The 25,690-nt window shown below is 42.3% G+C and overlaps 1 protein-coding gene across 2 annotated transcripts in view; it reads right to left on the bottom strand.

Moving 5' to 3' along the window:
* RNLS (renalase, FAD dependent amine oxidase) overlaps positions 1 to 25,690 on the bottom strand; it is a 91,514-nt gene that overhangs the window by 9,956 nt on the left and 55,868 nt on the right. For both annotated transcript variants that reach the window (XM_083443753.1, XM_083443752.1), the window contains exons 5-6: positions 18,689 to 18,862; positions 4,806 to 4,981 (exon numbers count right to left, since the gene is read on the bottom strand). In XM_083443753.1, coding sequence (XP_083299879.1) covers positions 4,806 to 4,981; positions 18,689 to 18,862 — 350 coding nt within the window. The remainder of the gene's footprint in view (positions 1 to 4,805; positions 4,982 to 18,688; positions 18,863 to 25,690) is intronic.

The raw sequence follows: 25,690 nt of genomic DNA, 5'->3' as shown, positions 1-25,690 counted from the left end.
ATAATAACAAACCAAAACAATAAAGTGGTACCTTGGTTCATCAAATAGTAATCTGTTCTGGAAGTCCGTTCGACTTCCAAAACGTTCAGAAACCAAGCCGCGTTGGACGTTTGGCTTCTGAAAAATGTTCAAAAACCGGAACACTTACTTCCGGGTTTTTGGCGTTCAGGAGCAGATTTGTTCTTCAACTAAGCCGTTTGAGAACCAAGGTTCCACTGTATCTCTCTCCCCCTCCCCAGATTAAAAGGTCACAGTTTACTTATCTTAAGGCCTGGGAGAAGAGGTATGGTTTTGCCTGACACCTAAAGATATGCAAGACTCCCCGGGGAGAGAATTCCACAAATGGGGAGTCACTGCAGAAAAGGCCCATTCTTATGTTGCGGTCCTTGAGGTACTGCAGTCCTGAGCTGTTTAAGGTTTTATAGGTCAAAACCAGCAGTCTGAAATGGGCCCAGAAACTAATTGGCAGCCTGTGTAGTTGGGCCAAGATTGGCATTATATGCTCAAAGCGTCTTGCCTCAGAGAGCAACCTGGCTGCTAAATTCTGCACCAGCTAAAGTTTCTGAACTGTCATCAGAGGCTGCTCCATGTATAACGCATTGCTGTAATCTAACCTAGAAGTTACCAGAGCATACACAACAGCAGTTAGACCAACCCTGTCCTGATATGGGTGCAGCTGGGCCACCAGCCAAACTAATGGAAGGAACTCCACGGCACTGAGGCCACGTGAACCTCAAGTGACAGGAAAGTACCCCCAAGCTATGTACCTGCTCCTTCAGAAGAAGTGTAGCCCCATCAAGAGCAGACAACCTCCCAGCCATTCAGTCCAACCACTCACTAACAATGCCTCAGTCTTATCTGGATTGAGCTTCAGTTTATTGGCTCTCATGCAGTCCATTACCAAAGCAAGAAAATGGTCCAGCACATACACTGCCTCACCTGCAAATGTAAAGGAGAAGTGGAGCTATGTGCCACCAACATATTGCTGACAACATTCTCCAAAACACTAGGTGATTTATGATTTCACATGCAGAGGACATTATCTGGCACGGGGGTCATTATGTGCATTATAAGGTTTGCATAAATGTTAAATGCAAAGAATCATTTCATGTCTCTTTTACTTTGGCCCTGAGCTATATGCCTAGCCCTAAAGTACCATGCCACACAACCCTATGCTTGGTTCTTGGCTAACCTGTAGTGGACACAGAAGGCCACCTCCATCGTTCTGCCTGGACACTGAGGTCCAGCGCTGAGGGCCTTCTGGTGGTTCCCTCGCTGCGAGAAGCCAAGTTACAGGGAACCAGGCAGAGGGCCTCCTCGGTAGTGCCACCTGCCCTGTGGAATGCCCTCCTACCAGATGTCAAAGAGAAAAATAACAACCAAACTTTTAGAAGCCATCTGAAGGCAGCCCTGTATAGGGAAGCTTTTAATGTTTAATAAGTTATTGTATTTTAGTGTTTTGTTGGAAGCCGCCCAGAGTGGCTGGGGAAACCCAGCCAGATGGGCGGGGTATAAATAATAAACTATTATTATTATTAATTATTATTATTATTGTTAGTGGCTAGAGAATATCTAGGTCCAAGGAAAGATCTGTTCAAAGCACCCTTATTATTTTTGATGTGGCCAGGTGTTGTAATCTTGCTACATTTATAGTACTGAAATGTTGTTGTCTTTTGGATGTTCCTTGTATGTTGCTGTTTTATTATTGCTGTTGGTGTGAAATTATTCTTACAATTTCTGATTACGTGATGTATTGTTGTTCTTGTTGTGGACAACACAACATCTTTTTTGTGTGGAAAGGCGGTGTACGCTGTGATGACGCTGATGATGTTTGTTAGGGAAGCTAACTCCTAGGGTAGGGGTGCATAGGGTTGAAACCTTAGATGCCTACCTAAAAGATGAAATGTGGCAGAGAGATAATTGCAAACACATTTACGAGACACACACTTGTCAAGCACTGGCTGCCTCAGTGGCGCCCCCTGTTTTTGCTCCATGGCAGCCCTAAGATCCATGAATTGTGTTCAGAGTTGTGCATCTCTCTTCCTCTCTCTGGGCTCCAGGAATTAAATACCATGTCCCTAATTTCAACCAGATATTACAGTGCAGGCATTGTGGGCATTACAGTAGCACGAGTGATGAATTATAATAACCACAATAAACCTAATTAACAACCTGGTGTTTTTATCTTTGTAATTAAATCTAGCTGCCATAATGATAACCACTCTGGAAATCCTGCTGCTGCTGCTATTATATTATGATCAAAACAGATTACCTTATGGTAGTATTTTTAACCTCTGGTCCTCAGACGGCCTCTTGCTGGTTCAGAGGCTGCTTCCTGCCACTCTGGAGCAAGAGTGGCATTTGAGCCTCCTGCTGCTGAGGCAGAAGCTCAGTTTGCCCCTTCCTTCGACAGAAAGGGAGCCAGATCACTCTGCAGCTAGATGAAAGTGGGGGAGATGAGCGAGTGATAAAACTCAACTTTCAGGGTAGCTATGCTCACCTCCTAAGAGGCTGTTGCACATGTGTTGTGGTTGCAACATTTAAGAACAAGGGACAAACCCACGCTACAAGATGAATATGAATCATGTGCATCGGGCAAAAACCGTGGCTTCAAATTTATTTTTCCTCTTTTAATTTCAAAAACACAGGCTCCAGAGCCATGACAGAAATGGAAAGGTGACTGACTATTCAGCGGCTAAGTTTATATGGCCTCTTTCTACCAATGCATACAAGACGACTGGCGATTTAAAACAATGGCTTATAAGGCACAGTACAAAATGAAAACAAAGCAGAGAAATAGGAAAACAAGCAAATGCAGTCATCAAAGATACCCACTGTTTCCAGGGGAATTTATTTTTCAAGTTCATCATAGGTTTGATTTTCAAAGCTGAGCAGCCTGAGGTCAGGGTGTGTAAAGAACCACCACTTTCAACATGAACTTATCTTCAGAGTCCCTTCAGTCTTCTGGGTGCTTGCAAGCAAGGGGGTCCTTTTAGTGGTGGTGCCAAATTATGGAATCCTGTCCCTAGATATGCTTTCTGGGATCTTTCCTTAGTTATATTTTGGGTGCCAGGCAAAGATTATACTGTTCTTTCATGCTTTTAATGTATCTAAGATCCTCTCATTGTCTTTTTGTTTTTGGTTTTTTTAAGCTGCTGTTTAATTTGCTGGCCTTGATGTTTTTATCTTGCAGTTTGATTGTTGTTTTCTTTGCTGTTTGTTATTGTTTATACTTCTGCTGGTTACTTGAGGGTATTGTCTTTAAAAAACGGACTTTTTATAAAACAAACAAAACAGTTTCTTAACTTGGTTCAGGGGCAGTGTGATGAACATACCTAATAGCAAACAGCTTACTGTGAATGTTAAGAGGTCTATCTCCATGTCTGGTCCTGTCCTGTAACATCTTGTGAAATTCATTGTGCGATGTGATGTCCTCTGTCGAAAACCTTGGTTATGGGGCATCATGGAAGAACCATAACTAACTGCTAACTATATATCTATATCTATATCTATATCTATATCTATATCTATACATCCACAGACCCACACACCCACACACCATTTTGAGTTGCACTAAGTGGTTAGGCTGCTAAATTTCATTTAAAAAGGAAAAAAAGAATTTTGAAAAGCCTGGCCTGAATTAGACACTTCAGATATGTGTCCATCTTTATTTTTACAGCTGGTAACTATCAGCATCTTCTGGTAATTATCTGCACACACGTACAGTATACACACACATTACAGTTGATATATGTTAACATATATATATAATTCTCCTAATAGAAATGTTGCGGCACCATTTCTTTATGTGAAGGCATAGAAGAAGAGAAGACATATATGACAAAACAGCCATTTCAGCCACTGGAGCAAGGTGTCTCATATTTGACAGTCATCTGTATACTATTTCCCTTTATCACCTTTTATCCAGAGATAGGAAAATAGCTAACCAGGATTGCGTCAGAGGCACCATTTTTTGTTCCCAGCATCTGGTTAGGTGGAAGCCCAGCCTGGGATGGGGGGGCATGTATCTCCAGAAGGGACTCACACGGGGAACCAAGATAGCAATAGCTTCTCTGCTCCATTTCACACATTTGATAAGAAACTGGCCTGCAACACTCAGTTGTCTTGTAGCAAGAACAAAGAACTAACAGTGTCAGAAAGGATACAGCAGAATAAAGAATAGACTTCAGGCCCTCTGTGCGACCAGGTTTTCACACCACAGTGGTGCATGGATATAGGATCTCTTTCTGTGATACGCTTGACCACCATGATTGCTGCTGATGCCATTGCAGCATGGAATCCCAGCCATGCAGGGTGGTTTTCTAAAAAAGGTGGGTATGAACCTACCTTAGAATGGGTCAACCTCACGGAATGCTTAACCCAATTCTGCACATTTTCCATAGTTGACGGCAGGCATAATACTTAACTGGAGATGCCAATAAATCAACTAAACCCACACATACAGAACTCAAAGTGCTGTAAATGGTGTTGGTAGGTGGTCTCCCTGCTGTCTGGATCTAGACCTGCTTAGCTACAATGAGGTGACTGCATCATGTGCCCTCATAACAAAGCCCTGGCTCTTTGTGCTCTACTACAGAGCTTCAGCAAGGGGCCACATCCTGATACAATAGAGCTATGTAGGTGGCTTACATTCAGATGTCTCACAAAATGCTGAACAAACTACAGCGAGTCCCTGTTCAGAAGCCAGTGCAATGCTTGAATAAAAATCATGTGTGCCTCTCACATTCCCGAACAAGCTATCATTGGACTTGGGCATTTTGCTATCATCCTTTATTATAGATTACCTGAGAATATCTCCACCTATGGCACTTGATGCTGGCTGGTTCAGGCAAACTAGGTACAACATCTTTCAGCTGGTCTAGAATCAACTGCTGAACCTTTTCCTTGTCTGACTCCAAGTGGCTAGTTCCAAAGGGAACGGTGGTGTGAACAACAACAGATGGAGCGACATCAGGTGATTCTGCAAGAGACACAAAGAAATATATATATTATTTGGCATCCAAATAATTATGTTCAAGATTCAGCACTGTTTTGTACCTTAAACGCAGCTTCAATTGGAATCCAAAAGCAACTAATGGCATAGTAGCTTCCTAAGAGTTAATATGGATAGCGCAAAGTAAGCATTATAACATGTTTTCTCTCTGAACATTTAATTCAGGGATGGGGATCCTTTTTCAGCCTGAAGACTGCATTCCCTTCTGACGGCCACATGCCAGAGGTAATAAATGTATTTTTTACTTTCGTACAATGGGCTAGTATCTTCACATATTCACAAGCCCCTCTCTGTCATCTATCTGCACAAGCAGGAGGCATTATTGGAGTTCAAGGACACAATATAAGTGGGCAAAAACACTAAAGTTCTGGCTTGGGGACAGGGGGTGTAGCTTAGAGAGAGAGTCCTGAGGACCATATAGAGACGAATGTACCACCTAGTAACTAAAGTATATAAAAGCTAAAAGGTAAATGACCCCTGGATGGTTAAGTCCAGTCAAAGGCGATTATGGGGTTGCGGTGCTCATCTCGCTTTCAGGCCGAGGGAGCCGGCGTTTGTCCACAGACAGCTTTCCGGGTGGCCAGGATGACTAAACCACTTCTGGCACAATGGAACATCGTGATGTAAGCCAGAGCATACAGGAACGCCGTTTCCCTTCCCGCCGCAACAGTACCTATTTATCTACTTGCACTAATGTGCTCTCGAACTGCTAGGTTGGCAGGAGCTGGGACAGAGCAACGGGAGCTCACCCCGTCATGGGGATTTGAACCGCTGACCTTCTGATTGACAAGCCGAAGAGGCTCAGCACTAGGCACACAGTGTGCCAAGGATGCAGAACCTGTGGTCCTCCAGATGTTGCTGAACTCCATTTCCCATCAACCCCACCTAATATGGTCAATGGTCAGTGATGACGGAAGTTGTAGTCCAGCAATATGCAATATGTTGTAGTAGGTAAAGGGTTAGTCTAGGACCAGTGTGTTCCAGGTTTAAATTCCTACTCAACCACAAAGCTCATTGGGAAACACTTGTACTGGTCGTATTCTCTTCACTTATCCTATTTTCCAGAGTCGGGCATGAGGCTAAAACAGGTTAGCGGACAGCCATGTGCACCACACTGAGTTGCATGGAGAAATAATTGTAGTAAGACAATAAATCAAAGTGTGCTGCCACCAGTGAGACGGTGGTAGATCCTGCTGCCTGCTCCTGTCAGCTGCCTTCTCCCTTCCCTCACTATTCAGACCAACCATGTCCCTACTAACCACATTGGGTGAATGCATTAGCAGGATGAATTAGGGATGTTTTACAGTGGAAAATTTAATGCCCTGAATCCGATTGCAAGGTGGCAACCCTGAGATACTTCCAGGGGTAGAGGCAGTTCTTACTAGACCTCCTTCAAGTCTCTGCCTAGCTTCAGATTTTCTTTCTTTCTTACATCTTTTGCAGGTCACACCTAAAATCCTCCCAAGCCACCTGAGGCTGCTTTGGGCCTAACTTTGTGCAATGTGTAAATGATTTATCTGCCAACACAAGCTCTTCTCAGCTCGTCCCCAAAGGGGTGCTGTGAGGGTTGTGTTGCCCAGGAGCAATGAACCACGGAGGAGATGGGAAGCTTCCTAGTAAAAGTAAAGGAAGAGAGGGATGCTGTGCTCACTCAGCAATAAGAAATGGCAACCGAGAAGCGGTTTTTTGTTGGGATGGCAGCAGACAAAAGTGTGTGACTGAGGCTGAAACCCAAACTGTGATGGATTTAACGCTGAGGTTACTGGAGCAAGATCGTTCTTGAAATTAAGAGTTATTCTTAGAAGCTGACATTCGAAAACACACGAAGCGAAATCGGATTCTGAAGGTGACGGGCTATGTTTTTATGGGGGTGTGGGGGAATCACAGTTAAATTCCATGAAAACGGTGGTGTGGTGAAATGCAGAAGCTGACCAAAACTAAAAGTGATACAACAGGGGTACATCTTCCTGTATTTTGCATATTTGCTGCTCTTTCTACACTTTGCTCAGCATGTGCCTCATCAGATTTCAGGCACAGAACTCATTTATCACTCAGAAATGTCAAACATGCTTGTGTTTGGAGCCAAAATGTAAACAGGGCTCAAGCACTTGGTACAGCCCCAGTTCTGTTGCGTATGACCACCAGGATAGTCTCGAAACAAACCTAAAAAACTTGTTAGTGCTCAAAGGCTAGGGGAGGATTATTTATTGGGAACCAGAAGCTTGCCACAGTGAAGTATCACTGCCCACTCCAAAAAGATGGCCGATACCACATGGAAAATAAACAAATAGCAGTGGCGAACTCAGAGAAACAAGATATCACAACAGTGAAGAAAGAGAGGGAGAGAAAGAGAGAGAGGCCAATAAGAAGAAAGTATCATATTTGTGATTTTAGCTATAGGAAAGATCTTGGTACCAATGGCCCTCCGGCTTATTGCCAACTACCATCCATTCACTCATTATTGCCAACTAAAGAATGAATCAGTAACATTCTAGGAACTGGACTAACGCAACTAAATTTGGTTAGATGCTTCCAAAACAGGTTAGGCAGCAATCGTAACCCTACCTACCTGGGAATAAGCCCCACTTAACGCAATAGGACTTACTACTCAGTTAGGATTGCCAATTACATGCAAAGGCATTTGGGTCATATTGATGCTCCTGTTCATCCTTCTCTCCCACTGCGTCTTTTTTCATGACTCTCTTGTATATGTTTATAGGCATACATTTCCTGCTTTGTCTCCTGTTAATTTGATTCTTTCCCTTTTCTCGACTGAATTATCTGGAGCTATTTCTTCTTCTTTCCCATGGTGTACCTGCACTCCAGTGGAGGAACATTATGATTTGAGGTGTATGAGTTGATCGGTTTATGCTGTAATTATTGATTGTTATTGTATGAAACCAACATGCTAATGTTTTATCGTTGTAGATGGCTAGAGAACACTGCTATAGGGAGACAGATAAATATTGCAAAAAAACAAAAAAAGAAGAAGTCTGCTCTTCCTTTCCTTCTTTTCCTTCAGCAGTTACCATATTCACCCCATGGGCTGTGAGCAGTAGATATCTTTGATGTTTTCCAGCCTTGCTGTATCCATGCTAGGCTGTTTCCCCACACCCCTCTTCTTGGTATAGTTAAAATGTAAGAGAATAAGGCATTCTTTTTCCCCTTTTGCTTTTAAAAAGAGTCCTTTCATCCCTTCTTCAGAAGGCAGAAAATAACCTAAGGAGAAAAACTGCAGTTGATCCCCCAATTTCTGATGCAAATTATTCAGAGTGTTAGAGATTTTGCAGAAGTCTTTCCCCTGTAACTATCAAACAAACAGCCCTTTCACTGCATTTATAGTCGTCTTTCTGCCAGGGGACCATCATACTACTTGCATTCTGCATAGAGGAAAGTTCTTGGGATAATGAAACCTCATGAAGATTTTGCAGTGGACTGTTGTAAGTATTTTTGCTCATGTCCCTGCCACCTTCTTCCCTCCCAGCCCATAGCGTCCTTATCTGTTTGCCTTTCTATCTAGTCAATTCCTTAAACTAGACCTGCTCGAGACAGTTTGCACCCTGACTTGCAGGTGATTATTCCATATGAACCTTCCTGTGGGTTTGTTTCAAGAGCTCCATTGCAATTCTGATCCCAGTTCTACAAGAGCTCACCTTTCAAATAATTGACAGCCTATGGGACCGATGCTGGTGGAAAGGCAAACAGAAATAAGCAAGTCAGAATTTGCTCAGGAAATAACACCAGAACATGCTGAGTCACTATATGGAAATATATATCAAGAAGCACTGTGCTGTGGCTCCTCGCTCCATACACAATGACACTGGGAAAAGTCAACTTTGTTGACTTCCAGCACATAAAAAGGACTTCTCCAATCTGACTGACACAAATCCATAATAAGGCTGGGGAGGTGGAACCTGCAGTGCCTGGGTGCTACTCTGTCCTCAAAGCTGCTGTCATCATGAATATTGGCAACAGAGTTTTAGGCTGTCCCTAAAACAATCACCTATTAGCTTGTATTGACTGTTGCTTGCATAGCCAACACGGGCAAGAAGACTGCAAGCCCTTTTATGACAGTTTACAAATACTGTCACTTGATGCTAACCAGAAATCCCTCTGGTCAGAAGTCCAGGGTGTATTTAGTAGGGTTATAGAATTTGGTTAATTAATTGTTTCAGTTGGTATATTCATGTCTTGACTGGCTAGAAACTTGCTACCCGATGAATTGGGAGGCTGATATTTTAAAATAACTTACAAAAACCTGTCGCTATTAGCTGCTATCTTAGTAGAGAAATTCCCTCTTGAGCAAAGGATATGTTTTTTTCTACGTGGCTTCTGCTGTGACAAATGCTTGCATTGTCCAAAAACAAAAAAGGTTCTCTATTCTATTATTTGTTTTATTCACACGAAAAACCACGCAGCTTTGATCAATCAACTAACCATTCAGCTAAAACTCATATAGTTAATCAGCTAGGGTTTATCATTTTTATTGTGTTGTATTTAGGACTCATGTGCTGAAATTAAAAAAAGCAAAGAGACAGGTCAAATAGATGTGAGGAAAGATACAACGCAAACAACAACAAGTTGGTTTCCCAAAAGTTCTGATTCTAGCACTGTTGTAGCTACACTGACTATTTTCAAACCACCCCATTAAAAGATTGTTTCTATGAATTGGCCCACATCTGATATTATGTAATGGGGGGCTATGAATCTTAAGTTAGGGAAAAATATATTAGCACTGTTGATGTCATACATCTTAAAATATTAATTGCTTTCCATTTTCATTTTATCAGCTGAAACACAGAAGGATTACAGCACATCAATGAAATCATTTAATCTAATCTCAGTTGAACAGTATTTTTGTTCTGTGCTAATTCGCCTTTAAAGGTGAACCCACCTAATTTACACTTTCTGAAACAATACATGAACCAAACAAAACATACCCATTTCTTTAAAATTCACACTTCTCCAAATCTTCTGGTGCAGTTTTTGCCCCAGTGATGTGTACATAATAATGTACATATTAGTGGAAATTCAGTGCTGCTATATTTGCAAAGCAAATATAATATAAATTCCCTAATATATAGTGGTACCATGGTTGTCAAATTCCCTGGAACTCAGACGTTTTGGCTCCCGAACGTTCGAAACCTGGAAGTGACTTTTCCAGTCCAATGGGGCTTCCGTGGCTTCCAATTGGCTCTAGGAGCTTCCTGCAGCCAATCGGAAGCCGCTATTTGGAAGACGAACGCTTTGGAAGTCAAACGGAGTTCTGGAACGGATTCCGTTCGACTTCCAAGGTATGACTGTATATTAGGGAATTTATATTATATTTGCTTTGCAAATATGGCAGCACTGAATTAAAAATGTGTATATTATAAGAAACTTGAATTAAATGCTGAATTTTCATGAACACCTTTTTGAAAAATTGCAAACTGATCTGGAAATGTAGAGAACTGAAGGCTAGAAAAATGGCAAACTGGGATAAACTGATACTGATAAATTGCTACTTCTTTCTGATAAAAGAAGGACTTTGGGACAGACAGATATGGATATTGCATGCTTTCCCACATATTTTCAAGAAACAATTTTGTTCACATGTATTTTGCCTATGGGAAAATGGATTTTTTTAAAAAAAGAATTAAAGAAAAATAAGGAGTTTAAGATAACTACTGCCAGAAAGGGGTCTGGGAGTATCACGATAAAGAAAAGTTCATGTTAAAGAGGCATTAAATGTTTAAGAAGTTATAGTGATTTAACTTTTTAATCTTAACGATTAGAAGTGCTCATGACATCCATGAGGTTTGAAGGAAAGAAGTATCAGTGAAAATGGTTCTACAGTATTGTTAGCTAAACTACAGACCTGAGCTCAGTAATGTCTAAGCTATCTTAGCAGATTGTAAATCATGAAGAATTAAAGGTTTTGCTTGAGTAAATGTCTCTCTCAATACACTTCACAACGTGAGAACTCTTCCTGTGGAGACTGGAGAAGGTAGAAATTATACATAGTCTATGAAAGTGGGAAACAATACAGCAATTCAGGAAGGTTTTAGAAAGTGGTGAGGTCTGAAAACAACAGCTGAAAGTCAAGCAGGCAGGGATGCCTTGTCTGTTCAACCAAGAAACTTCTTTTTGCAAAATTCGCTACTGTGTTTGCCAGCTACCTTTTCATTTACATTACAGTATTTCTTATACATGTGAAATAAAGGTAAAGGGACCCCTGAGCATTAGGTCTAGTCGTGACCGACTCTGGCATTGCGACGCTCATCTCGCTTTATTGGCCGAGGGAGCCGGCGTACAGCTTCCGGGTCATGTGGCCAGCATGACTAAGCCGCTTCTGGCGAACCAGAGCAGTGCACGGAAACACCGTCTACCTTCCCGCTGGAGCGGTACCTATTTATCTACTTGCACTTTGACATGCTTCCGAACTGCTAGGTTGGCAGGAGCAGGGACCGAGCAACGGGAGCTCGCCCCGTCATGGGAATTCGAACCGCCGACCTTCTGAGCGGCAAGTCCTAGGCTTGGTGGTTTAACCCAGAGCGCCACCCACGTCCCACACATGTGAAATAGGGAAGGAATAAACCACTGACAGCCAATGTGGCATTTTCCAGGTGCTGTGGGACTCTTATTCCCATCAGCCCAAGTTAGCATTAGACAACGGTCAGGGATGATGCAGCTTCTGAAGGGCCCCACATACCATACCCCCATGAATAAGTGGTCTCTGCTCTTCTTATTCATTTTTTAGACAACCGCACAGAAAGCCACAGAATTAGAATAATTCTGCCGTTGTTTTAAAATGCTGCTTTGACAAGTTATCAAGCAAGTTCTCACAGAAACTGACATTTCTTATAATAAAAAAGAAAGCTCTAAAATCTTTGATTTTTCTTTAATATAAAAAACACAAACAAACTGTATTTGCCCAAGTATAATCGCATTCTGTGCAAATTGAATCGGTGATTGTTACCCAGTTCTGAACTTAAAAAAGGATTTGATGCCAAAAGTCCCTACCACAATCAACACTTTTGTTCACGGTCTCCACAGGGACACAGAGAACAGAATGTGCTGAGAAACTAAACCACATTTGCTTTTAGAAGTGGTAGTTCCTCCCGTTTGTGAATGAAGTGGTATTTCTAGGGCAAACTGAGGAAGCATGTGCTAGTTTCCATATGCATCTCTGCCCCGTGGTTCATAGTGTTTTATTTTATTGATGTGTGTGAGAGAGAAAAAAGGAGAACAGTATGACTATAAAAAAACCCTTTTTAAAAGAACCATAGGTATTTGTTTCAGGCCTGGTTGAGATGGTCAGTCCATACGATGACCTAGAATCAGAGTTTGGTCACTTTGTGAAAGGCCAATATAAAAATGTTGGGTGTAAACATGCAAATAAATCAATAATCTCCCTTTAAAGCCATCTGAACTCACGTGAGAGGCGGGAGGTTGCATGTAATGTACGTGCAATGTGCCTAACCCTTCTCCCTCCCAAAACAGCCCTTCACCTAACACCATAATTTATGTGATCCTGGGCAATTAGGTTTCTCAAGTCTCATCCTTATTCTCACCATGTGAATGCTATTGCCCAAGGGCAAAATGACCAAACCACATCCTCAGGTTTCTTTTAAAAAGATATTTCAGTTAGCCACTTGATTTTATGGTACAGTAGACATTTTATGGTATGGTGTACACATAGCATGTGTTCAGTACTTTTAAGTGGTAAGAGACAACACTCTGTCTTTTAACGTAGATAGAATCCGCTGTGCCATGCATGTTTTGCCCTGAAATATTGCTAAAACAACGGCAATTAGTCTGCCTACTGAAGCGGGGTTTGTGCTCACTATTTTTTAAATGTTGCATTTGTGTCCTGATCTAACGATCCGTTCCAGGTGCGCAAATTCTGACGCATGCCCTGAGTTCATTCTTTGCAATGGTTTTGCCATTCATGTCCTGTTTAATGGAAAGTTAAGACCTGCTTGTTCAGGAAGATTGCTGGCTTGCCTTTTTGTTTTTTTAGTTTTAATTAATACTGCTTATTTTATTGTGTTTTTTAAATTTTGCTTTATTTTACAGGATCAATATATGGCTCAATCAGCAAAATCTCTAAGTGGTTTACATAAAATGCACATTAAATTTACCAATAAAATCAGATGCTAAAGAAAGTTAGTCTGAACTTTTTCAAAATAAACCCGGCATGTTAAAATACATATCAAATGTGTAAGTCTAGGTAAGCTTGCATAAACAAAAACGTTTTTAGCAGGCATCAAAAGCAGTTCAGTCTCAATGGGCAGGGAGTTCCACAGTGTAGGTGCTGCCATGGTGAAGGACTGATTCCTTGCAAGTGCTGAACGAATAATATGTGGCACTTTGTATTTTTATAAGCTATTAGCCACTTCACAGTCCACTGTGCTGAGACTGCATGATTAGAATTTTTGAAATAAATAAGAAAGCATTTATATAAGAGGCTAGCCTCCAGTGCAATTTATTTTAATTATGTAGAGAGAATGGCAGGAAAAAAAATGCCATTTCTGACTACTCCCTTTTCCTTTCCCAACCCAGTGCCCATGGGCACCATGGGCAAGTTCCCTAGACCCCAGGTGTTCATTTAAAAAATAAATAAAATCTCTAGCTCTCCTATAAAGGAAGTTGCAGGGCAAATATGTGGAAAACTTTTATGCATTTTCTGTGAAATGAGACTGGTGGTGTGGCTACCTTGTATATTTTTTCTCAGTTTAGTGAAGGCCTCGAATGAGAAAGACACTCTCTGTGTGTGTTTTTGTGTGTGTGTGTGTGTGTGTGTGTGAGAGAGAGAGAGAGAGAGAGAGAGAGAGAGATCTCCATAATCAGGACCAGTAGGACATAGCTAACTTCCCATGGAAAGCATAAGGATGTCAGGGGTGCCCTTCTCTCTATTTTTGAATTATGCCATGCTCCCTGTGGCAGCCATTTTGTAATATTCCATGGTAGCCATTTTGTGACTGGCACTTCCAGCCCTCTTTCAGAATTTGAAATGCTCCCCAAAGGGCTGGCAACCCCTGAATTAAAGTCTGAATGGCAATCTGTAAGGGAAAATGACACACACAAATAGAGATCTAATGACAAGCAGGGTGAGAAGAAAAAAACCTGGAAAGTAGGTAATCCGTTATTTGAGCGGACTGGGTGCCTCTAAAATATCTATCGAGAAAAATCATTTTGGATTTAATAAGATGTATCTAGCTATGAATAATGAATAAAAATAAATTCCTTCGAATCTAAAAATAAACTTGGAATTTCCTCTGAAATGTCAGTACTGACGTTAATGTACTACTTTGCAAACGGATGGGCTGTTCTTGGTTTTTCTATTAAAAATTCACATGGCTTGTCGAGTTTCTTCTATTCCTCCTGGAATCGCCTTAATGTATAGAGCACATATCAGAGGGAGTCCTGCAAAGAGAATGCTGGATAACCTATTCCGTCTTTCGTTATCTTCGTGAATAATTTCTTAGTGGCCTTGAAAGGAGCTATGAAAGGGGCTATAAAGCAAACCGATAAAGCAAAGAGGAGTCAAATGTATTGGTGGAGTGACCTGCTGATGGAGGCAAAGTAAATAAAGGCCTTTTTGCAACAGGAGGAGGAGAAGAAACTGTATATGCGGAGGCTAGAGCAAGCTTGAAAAAGCTGAAAACGTTTTCCTGCAAATTTCTTAACTGCAAAGCAAGCCACAAGAGAGGCAGTATGCAGCATGTCTAGTGGTTAAGGATGATGATCACTGTAGTTCAATAACTTCTGGAGGGCCACAGGTTCCCCATCCCTGATCTACTGAGTCTCACCAGGCGAGAATGAGCCTTGCAAGGAACACTGTTTTCTGCTCTGTCTGATGCATATTGGCATGACACAACTGGCACCACGTCAAGAAGCCTACACGAAGCTTGTAGGCAGGACAAAGAAGAATGACACCTTCTGTCTGCACCCTATGGCTTGCTTCTTCTTTCGGCAAAGCCCACTCTTTGTGGGTTTTGTGCACCAGAGTTGGCCAAACATGTTATGCACTGCAGACTGAGAACAATGTGTATGAGTTCAGTTTTAAGCACTTATTTATACCCTCGTACTTATCTTCCTTCCAATGGGAGCACAGGGCAGCTAACATGCCTGTGCATGTGAAGCATCTATAATATCTATGCAATGACTGTGAGCATTATAGTTTTGGGGAATCTACCTACCTCCTATATCTATCTATCTATCTATCTATCTATCTATCTATCTATCTATCATCTATCTATTCCTGGCTAGATAGTCTTCATCATAAGCATCCTGGCTTGCAGTAATGCTCATTAAACATGGCAAAAGACGTATGTCCTTAAGGACAAAAATCCCCTCACTCTTACTGTTCTCATTCAGCTATTTCATTGCTATTTTTTAAAATTAAATAAAACCCAGAGAATATGGAACCATCTCATAAAACCCTGAGATTAAATAGAGCCCTTGCCATCACAACTATTTCTGTTTTGCTGCTAATAAGCACATTGTCCTACTACTACTTTTCTTGGAACGGAGTTGCAATTTGCAAAATTCAACCGAGTTAACAAGGGGCAACAGAGTACAAAAGAGAAGGAGGACCATATGTCATAATGAGGTCTTGTGGGAAGAAATTCATCTGCAACTGCTGGTCTTCAGCATTTTTTTTTAAAAAAAGCTTATAACAGTTATATAGTTCACTCCCTCTGAGAAAGCTGGTTATCTTAGACAAATTACTGCCAACAAATATTTCTCCCCCACCCCCACCTCACTCCCAACTCTCAATTTATAAATCTGTGTCATGAAGGATGAGCATGCTTTGATACACTGTGGCTTTCTCTTAATCCATCAGGAGCAGCTGGTTAAATCAGGCTTACATGTATACAGGCACAATGGCATGATAGTTCAATCAACGGAGGCTGACATTTTATTCCCCTTCCCTTCTTGTTTTGTTTATTATTAATTAAACACAATAGAAACAATAATGGAGTTGGCACTTCATTGGGCAATACAAGTTTCCTAACAGGCACCTGCCCATCCCATTACCATGGCTATTAGCCCCAAATATTTCTCCCCAATGTTCCAGAAGTGGCTAGCAGCTTCTGTTGTGCATTTCCTCAGTTTGAGGAGAAATATCCATTTGCAGGTGTGGTCTGAACCCAAAGTGCACCTGCAAGAACGCTGTCGGGTGGGTGGGGCTGTCCACCTGCCAACGTTGGCCACAGGAGGTGGGCCCTTGCAGGATTATGGTTGATCTGGGCAAGCACAGCTGCCACAATTGCAGGACCACAAGTTGGTTGATGGCAAGATGGCAATGGATGAGAAAAAGAAGAAGAGAAGATGGGGGAAAGAAGCCAAGCCAGATTCCCTGACAAACCATGCAGAGAATTCAGGTGAAAAGTTACGTCTTTCCCCTCTGCTAAAAAAAGAAAGAATGCCCTTAAATATCAATTCTTAACCTATACTTTAATATAACTAATATATTTTCATGTTTCAGATGTTTTAAATGTGAGAATCCTCACAGCACACATGATTTTGTACTAAATGCAGAATATAATAGATGGAAGGTTAAAATTCCTCTCCCACATCACAAACATAAACCGTAAGCCAACTGGGAGAGCAGAGGAAGATTTGGGGAACAGTCCAAGGGATGCTGATTGAAGTGAAAACTGGGAAGATGCCCTGGGAATTTTATGGAAGGGTACGATATGAATCTCTAAAATAAATAAAACAAAGACAGTATGACTGTTGTTGACAATGAGGACAGATAAAAGTAGTTATTAATAACTGTATTTTTCTGGTTATAAATTGAGGTGTGGGGGTGTTATTGGCTTGTTTTAGTTTGTCCTTGTTTTTATAATATATTTAGTGCTTTTATCTTGCATTTTTATGCTGTGAACCATCCTGAGATCTACAGTTGAAGGGTGGGATACAAATTTATAAATACTACTACTATTTTTTTTTAAAAAAAGTATGTCTTCTATATGGTTCTTACACTGTTGGAAGTCAGGGCTTGCCTAATAATAATAATAATAATAATAATAATAATAATATCCTGCACAATCAAACTAAATCTGTGCAATTTTTATTTAGTGTTCTGAGCAGAGAAATGAAGGCTGGGAAATATATAAAGGTATCTATATCTAGATCTATACATACATAGACATAGATGGTCATGTATATATAACCATCTTTGAATGAAGACCAACTTAGAAAGCTAGGAAACAGCAGGCTGCAACTGAAAGCACATCACTCTAGTACTTCTCATGCTTCATTGCCCTGTGTTCAATATTGGATTTAGGTCAAGGTCCAGATCTTGACCTTCTATGCCCTTGGTGGGCTGCACCTCCCATGGCCTCCTGATATGACCTACATGACAGCTGCATTCATTAGGGATGCTAAAGTTACAGGGACAAGGGTGAAACGAGTAGGAGCAGAGGGCAGCCTTTTCTGGCAGATGGCCCACAGCGGTGCCCTTAAAGAGCAGAGGCTCGAATGTCTACAGATTCTACCCAATTGGTGCAAATTGCCACTGCACTTGCACCTTTGCAACAGCACCTCTGCAGAAAGAGCTTGGCACAGTTTCCCCTGAAAGAATACAGTCTTAAGACACAACATGCGGACTGTGTGCGTTCCTGCCTTGGAAAAAGGCAAGACTCACTTCATTTCGAGAAGACACCTTTGGAAATATACAATCTAAAGGGACTTCTAAGGAAGGGGTGCTGGAAATAGGACTTCACTTTCAGGGGCCCATGCCACAGATAGATGACGACAACCATTTGCACATCATTAGAACCTGTGGCAAAATGCAGAATTCTGGAGACTTTAGAGCCAAAGTACACATTAAATGTGTGGTTTGTTAACTGTGTCTTGGAAACTGCAATGTAGGAGCAGCTGAAGTTGGAGGGAAGCACATCCTAACTGCGACAGGAGAAACGAGGTGGAAGGTGGGTGGGTGTTAAAACCTTTCTTTCCATGCCACAGTCCTGATGAAAATCTCTCCTCCTCCAAAGAAGACATTTGCCTTGGGGGGGGGGAATAAAAGTGGGACCCAATGTCTTTTCCACAGCCATTTTCAACAACGTATTCCAAAACACTGACAAAAGCAGCTCTTTGGGGGGGGGGGGGAGGTCTTCTTGAATAATATATGGAATTACGGAAACATCATGGTCCTTCCATGCTAACACCCCCCTCCCAGCACTGCCACAGGACTGGGCTCAGCAGCCATGCCTACACATTTCATTTCTGGAGCCAAGCATACTCAGCGGGGAGGAGTGACGAAGGGTAGCAAAATTCTGGATGGACGGTAGAATAAATTGTGTAAAAATCAAAGCTTTAAACAGCAGAACCAGGGCATTTCTTGGAATAGCCAGGTTTTGATGTTTTCCTTTGTTCTTCCTCTTTCTCTTTTTAACCCATCTCTGACACTGCTTTCATAAAATGCTATAATATATACCATGTGTCGGGTGATGAAGATGATGATGATTTTCAAAAATCCTTCTTAATTTCATTGTGCATTTTATTACAGGCCAAATGTGACATTACTTTTTTTTTTTGTTAATCCCCTACGGCATGGAGTTAAATACTTGCTCTGTTCAGAATAGCAACACTCAATTAAGTCGCTTCTCCCCCCGCCCTTCATGATCTACACCCTCCTTTGTTACTGTGCTTAAAGGGAATAATGGGAGCACTGACCTATATTGCGCTTCTTATTATCAATGGAGATGAAGCGTATGCAGGGATTATCGGAGATGTACCGTACTGCCCAAGGGACATCAATCTGTGTGCCGGCTTCATAAAAAAGGCCCAGAGCGTAACGAGAGGAGTAGCTCACAGATTCCAGTTGCTGCCTTTGACTTTTGTTAATTACTGTGGAGGGAAAAAAAAGACAAATAAAGGAAGTAGACAATTACTTTTCTCTCAGAGCATTAAACCTGCAAATAATGCTATAGTTAAGCCGCTTAGACTTTTCCTAAAACAGCACTCATATGTGCCTAGAAATAAAAGGGAGGGGGGTTGCGGGCGGCAGAAGCCATGCGCCACTGCATAGTTTCAAATGACAGAACACGAATGTAGTCCTGGGTCTTTGTTACTGTCACACAGAGGGTCATCAGACAATTTTAAGGATACTTAAGAAGCCACGTTTTATGAAACACGGAATATATCCTTGTGCGTAAAATGGAAAGGGAAGGGGACAGGTAGATGCGAGCGGAGGCGAAACAGAGCAAAGGGTGGGGAGGCGATATAAGCCACTTGCAGAATCCCCCCCCCCAAAAAAGGGTGTGTGTGGAGAGCTTTGCCACAACAGAATCTTGAGAACACATTATGGCTAAGAGGAAAGTCCTGCAAGATAAAATCGTATCATCCACAAAATATATGTAATCGGATTACTAGCTAATGGCTATAACGAGGAGGAGAAGAAGAATTACATCTCACAAAGGGTATCGTATCACATATTAATACATTTAATTTGGGACATTTCATAACTTACAGTAAATTCTAAAAGCCCACTCAAGAACAGAGACGTGGTACTCCATTCAGAAACCCGTTCCAAAAATGTTATTAGGCAAATAGGAATCCATTTCCTCCCAAGGAATAAAATCCCAAGAGGCCGTGTCCCTGAGTGTACTTTCAAATCTTTGTTATTATTGCTATTACATTTCTACCCCACCTTCCCTTCAAGGACCTCAAGGCGGCATATGTGGTTCTCTATTATATCCTCACAACAAGCCTGTGGGGTAGGTTAGGATGCGCGATAGTGCCTGGCCCAAGGTTGCCCAACGGCTGAGTGGGCTTTCAAACCTGGGTTTCCCCAGTCCTACTCTGACACTCTGACCACTACAACACCGTGTGTTAACCGTGAGGAGCCTACATCATTATTCATGCCCTAAGAACTACTTTCAGATTTGCTGGTGGAAGTACAGTGGTACCTCAGGTTACAGATGCTTCAGGATACAGACTCCAGAAATAGTACTATTTCTGGGTTAGCGGAGTCTGTAACCTGAAGCGTCTGTAACCCGAGGTACCACTGTATCCCCCTGCTGTGGTGGGCCACTGTGGTGGTCTGGGCTGCTGACCTTGTCCTCTTATTATAATGCAGACATAAATTCAAGAATGTGAGTCTTATTTTAGTCTCTTTCTCCTTAAAAGTAGTCAAAGAGAATACTTTCAAGCTTCCATAATAAATAACAATACATACGTAATATTGTACTCAGTAGAATTACCCGCGTAGGTAGATTTCCTTTGCATGCAAAAAATTACTAAAAAGTCATGCAACCACATGTGTGCATCTGCATGTTTGGAATTTAGAACAAGGACTCCAGAAAATATCAATCTTAAGCACCAAATAATCTTTTCATTACTAATCAGCAACATTCTTGACAATGCAGACTCAGTTCTTGGTGACCTCTAGATCTGGGAGTTCATGAGTACAAAAATATATATGTCTATGCTGCTGTGAGTATAGATAAGATTGTGAGTCGTGGACAAGAACCAGTGCATTCACGATTAGAGATTAAAAGTGCTGTTTCATTTCAACATGGCTCCAGAGTAATTTCCCTGGACTAAACACACATGGAGACATTCATTCATTTATTTATTCCACTTTCACGCCTGCTAAGGACCCTCAAAGCAGTTGGTACCATAAAACTAACCCCCCCCCCCGAAACATGCTTATATATATATATTTGCAGATTTCTTGACAAATAAACAATTTCAGATAAGAACAGAGGAGACTAACTTGTCTCTAACCTAGTAAGAAACCATTAACTGGTTACTACCTCGCTAAAGCATGGTAGAAAGCAAAAGTCTACATTTCTAGCAATTTCAACAGAGCCATCCACCCTCACATTGAGAGAAAATTCCACAAAATCAGAATGGTATTTCCTGATAACAGATATTCTTGTTCATATTCAGTACAGAGGGGCTTTAGTCTCAGTGGTGGGGTACCTGCTTTGCACGCAGAAGGTCACAGATTCAATCTCTAGCTAGGGTTGGGAGATACCCTGTGTGAAACCACAGAGAGGCACCGCTAATCAGTGTAGACAGTCCTGAGCCTGATGCAGCAATGATCTGACTTCCCATGTTCTCAATGGTGGCACCCAAAGTTTTATAAGTCCATTATTCTCTTAAGGTTCTCCAAAATATGGCCAGTATTCTGAAGAGTGCTATTCATTGGGCAGGCAACATTTTCACATGTCTCCTGTGAAAAGGGAAATTACAGTGCTCTGGCCTGAGAAAGAATGCAACGGTATGTGATATTATATTTTAGAAAGTCATTAGGAAAAATGAAGGAGCATCAGGGGGGAAAGGATCCACCAGATCATTGTGTAAGGCAAAGACAAATACAGTGGTACCTCAGAAGGCAAATGGAATCCATTCCAGAAGTTCGTTCGACTTCCAAAATGTTCGGAAACCAAGGCGCAGCTTCTGATTGGCTGCAGGAAGCTCCTGCAGCCAATTGGAAGCCCTGTCGGACATTTGGCTTCCAAAGAACGTTCGCAAACCAGAACACTCACTTGCGGGCTTGCAGCGTTCGGGAGTCAAAATGGACAAGTACCAAGGGCGTTTGACAACCAAGGTACGACTGTATGTTCTAAATGAAGGTGATGCTTCCTTGAAATTGCAGAAATCACCAGTGCCATCTGCAGGTAGTCACAGCTGTCACTGCTTCGCGTCACCCAGCAGTGGTTCTGAAGCAAACTCCAGAGCCGCAAGCCCCACAGGACAATAGGAAGGGCTGCTAATCCATAGCTGTCATGCACTTCAACTGTATTCACAGCCTCCGCCCTGACTACTTGACTCACCCTTTCATCGGTGCCTCGTTCACCCCACGGGCATTGAAGTTTAATGACTCTTTAAAACACTTTATATACACCAATGAAGTGGGAGGCGACACAACCCCGTCTGCCCTCCCCACCCCCATTTCATTCAGCTGAATACAAGAAATCTGCAGCTAAAGCATCCCCAACAGTTATTAATTTTATTATAGAGGTGAGGAAACCTCCCCCCCCCCCCATCTGAGGGCAGTTTTCCCTCATGAGAAACCTTCCGGGAGCTATATGGCAATGATGGGCAGGGCCCACTGTGAAAGCTGGTGAAGCAACGGCTGTGATTCGTGTATTGGCACAGCAGGATGCATTCAAGTTATGCAAACGTCACAAGGTTTCCATACAGACATCTGTATATCCTCTATCCATTATTGCAGTTCAATAACACATTTTAGCCAGGCAAAAGCAATAAGAGAGGGTGTAGGTATGTAGCTTTGTGTGTATCTTGTTTGGGGGGGGGGCAGATAGGAGAACAGCTAGGAGAAGCCAGGAGGCCTGAGGTCCTGGGCCCTATGTTTTATTATAATGCAGGGGTGGTGAAGGGATGCGGGTGGCGCTGTGGGTTAAACCACAGAGCCTAGGACTTGCCGATCAGAAGGTCAGCGGTTCAAATCCCTGTGACGGGGTGAGCTCCCGTTGTTCGGTCCCTGCTCCTGCCAACCTAGCAGTTCGAAAGCACGTCTAAAGTGCAAGTAGATAAACTGGTACCGCTCTGGCGGGAAGGTAAACAGCATTTCTGTGCACTGCTCTGGTTCGCCAGAAGCGGCTTCGTCATGCTGGCCACATGACCCAGAAGCTGTACGCCGGCTTCCTCGGCCAATAAAGCGAGATGAGTGCCGCAACCCCAGAGTCGGTCACAACTGGACCTGACGGTTAGGGGTCCCTTTATCTTTAGGGGTGGTGAACTGGTTGGTTGGGTGGAACCAAATGCCAAGGGTGGCCAGGGCCAGAGGCAAAAGTGAGTGGGGCAACAAACGTAAATGTTAGCTTTGTACTATATGTTAGCTGGTTTCTACACATACCTCTATATATCCTCCATCCAGGCAAGCAAATGCCATTGTCAGAGCTACAGGACACATTTCAACATGAAAAGAGGGACTAAAGCAGGGTAGATGAGGAGCATGGCCTGGGGAAAGGTTGTGTGGCATGAGGAGAGTCCAGAAGGTCAGATAGGAAGGCCTGGAAGACTGCATCTGGGCCCCAGATCTGAGATTCCCCACCCCTGATATGAAGATTTATGCCTCACTTTTTTAATACAGCCAGCAACCATTTTAGGAGTATCCAATATGTGCTCAACCATGCACACACGCATTGTGCCGAACCTGGAAGTGACCCAAAAACATCACCAAAATGTCACCAAAAAGGCGACGGAATGGGGTAGGCTGACATGGGCTCCACCGATACGAATGGGAGTCCGGAACTGATTGTTGCCTGTATATATGAGCTATTCAAAGCACCCTGCAATAATTAAAATCACAGTAGGAAAATACAGCAACAAGAAGAAATATATACAAGAGACATAGGCATGGCAGATAAAACAGTCCTTCAATAAAAACACCTCAGTGTGGAAAATTAAAAGATTGATAAAATAAAAGGATGTCTTCACAAGTCAGCAGAAGGCCATCAGAGAGGAGGCTCCCCAAACCTCATAGAATGAAGCATGTCACCATCCTAGTTGCTGTGGCTGTTGTCCTGCTCCTCATCAGAACTGACCATTCTCCCAAAGTGGGACATAGACAAGGGCTCTGTGGTGGCTACCCACTCCTGCTTAGAGACACCCCATGAAGTTACAACCTGGTGCCACCATAAATAACTGGTTCCAATGTAAAATCACTCTTACCATCAATAGTCCCCCCCCCCCCCCCCGCAAAAAAACTTCAGTCATAATCTACCCTCCTGTAAATTAAGCCCATGAGGTCTAGGCATGCCCTCTGAGGCAGCCGAGGAGAAGTCTTTGCCTTCTTGCACGGGGCAGCCATCCAGGTTTTTGTAGACTTCCATCATATCCCCCCCCCCCCAATATTCCTTTAACCTAGTTCATAGGACTTTGTTTCAAACACCCACCAGGTTCCTTGCTCTCCTCTTAATTTGTCCCAATTTGGCTATATATTCCTTAATATGTGGTGCCCAGAACTGGGCACAGTACTCTAGATGAGGTGTGACGACTGCAGGATAAAATGGGACTATCACTTATTGCTACTTGGAAACCATGTCTCTATTAATGTAGCCTAAAATTGCATTTTCCTTTATTGCAGCCACGTTACACTACTGACTTACGATCAACTCAAGATTGCCCACAATCCTAAGGTCTTTGCACTACAGCTAAGCCACTATACCCATGCATCTGATTTCCCCCCTCCCCGCCAGCCTATACCTGTGTATCTGATTTCCCTCACCAAGCGCAGCACTTCAAAATATGAAACACACCAAAGTAGTCCAACTACATTCAATTCTACAAGTAAGGGATGACTAACCTTTTCAGGCCTGTGGGCACACTTTAACCCTCTGGCCACTTATCTCCCCCTCCTCTGGATCAACCTCACTGAGAGACGGAGAGAGATAAGGGGGCATGCACACAAACACACTTCACTTTTCCAAGAGACCTATGTCAAAGTCGGATCTTGTGGAGTTAATCTGACCTTTGAAAAACACTTAAGATAGGAAAGAGGAAGTGGGAAAGAATGTGGCACATCCAGCTTCAGCTCCATGTATTTTTCAACAGAGAAAAATGTAACCACCCTCGCCACTTCATGAGCAGTGAGTTGTGTGTGTGTGTCTCAGAAGACTTGTGGGTGCTAGGGAAAGACCTCATGGGTGCCATGTTTGTGACCCCTTCTACAAGTTGTGTTAAGAAGTCCTGCTTCCTTAGTTGTGGCTCTTGTGAACTATTGAGTGACAGTATTCCATGTGCCAGACGTTTCAGGTGAAAGCTAAACTGAAATTAATACCATTTTACATTCACATGGGATAGCTGATCATCTGTGAACAGGCACAATCTGGTTCTTATAGAGTTCCCCCGTGTGCTCAGACTTCTGAATGAAGCACCCTCCCCATGGTGCCCTTCACCTTTCGTTAGCTATCTCAGTAATATCCGTGACTGAATAGTCACTGGAAACATTGCTTAAATCTCAAGGTGAAACACCAGTTAACTGGTTAATGTGACAAAAAAGGATATAAAGCAGACACTTCCCTTAAAGGAGTCTGTGCCAAACTAACCAATCCTCTACTAGGTTTATCTTTTAAAGTAAGTTTATATGATTATTCAAATTACCAATGCACTTGCACCAACTTTCTCCTTTAATTGGAACAGATATATATACACAAAATATGCAATATCCTCCCCATGGATCTACATTACTGTGATGTTTCATTATTAAGAAGCCATTTGGCAGGTGAAAGTGTACATGTATGGTCGTGTTTGAGGGCCTATTAGCATCTAGTCTGAGCAAATAAAAGCCTTTGTGAACTGAACGTCAACGTAACATTCAAGTTTCGAATGAAAGACAAAAAATGTTCACGTTAAGTGTTGTCTTTCACCCATTGCCTAGATCAGATTAACAGAAATATTGCATAACAACGCACAGTTATATGCCTGGCATTGTGAAGATTTCTACTAAGGACAGTGAGGTGAGTCAAGTTCAATCAAGGTGAGAGTTTCAGTTTTGGGAATTCTGCGTCTGTTGGTTTGAATTTGAACAGGGAAGATGATTTGACATTGTTTCTAAAATAATATATATATATATCTCCTTCCTTCCCAAAGCAGGTATGATTTAATAACAACTCTAGAGTGTGGGTGTTGGGGGCAGAGTTGCGCTCTTGCTTTTAGACTGCACTCATACAGAGTACAAGATGCTGAAGCTCTCTGAGA

This window comes from Podarcis tiliguerta (assembly GCF_965153285.1).
Source record: "Podarcis tiliguerta genome assembly, chromosome: 5".
In the NCBI taxonomy this organism is placed as follows: domain Eukaryota; kingdom Metazoa; phylum Chordata; class Lepidosauria; order Squamata; family Lacertidae; genus Podarcis; species Podarcis tiliguerta.
The sequence above is the reverse complement of the archived record's forward strand: the minus strand, read 5'-3'. Positions and strand labels throughout refer to the sequence as shown.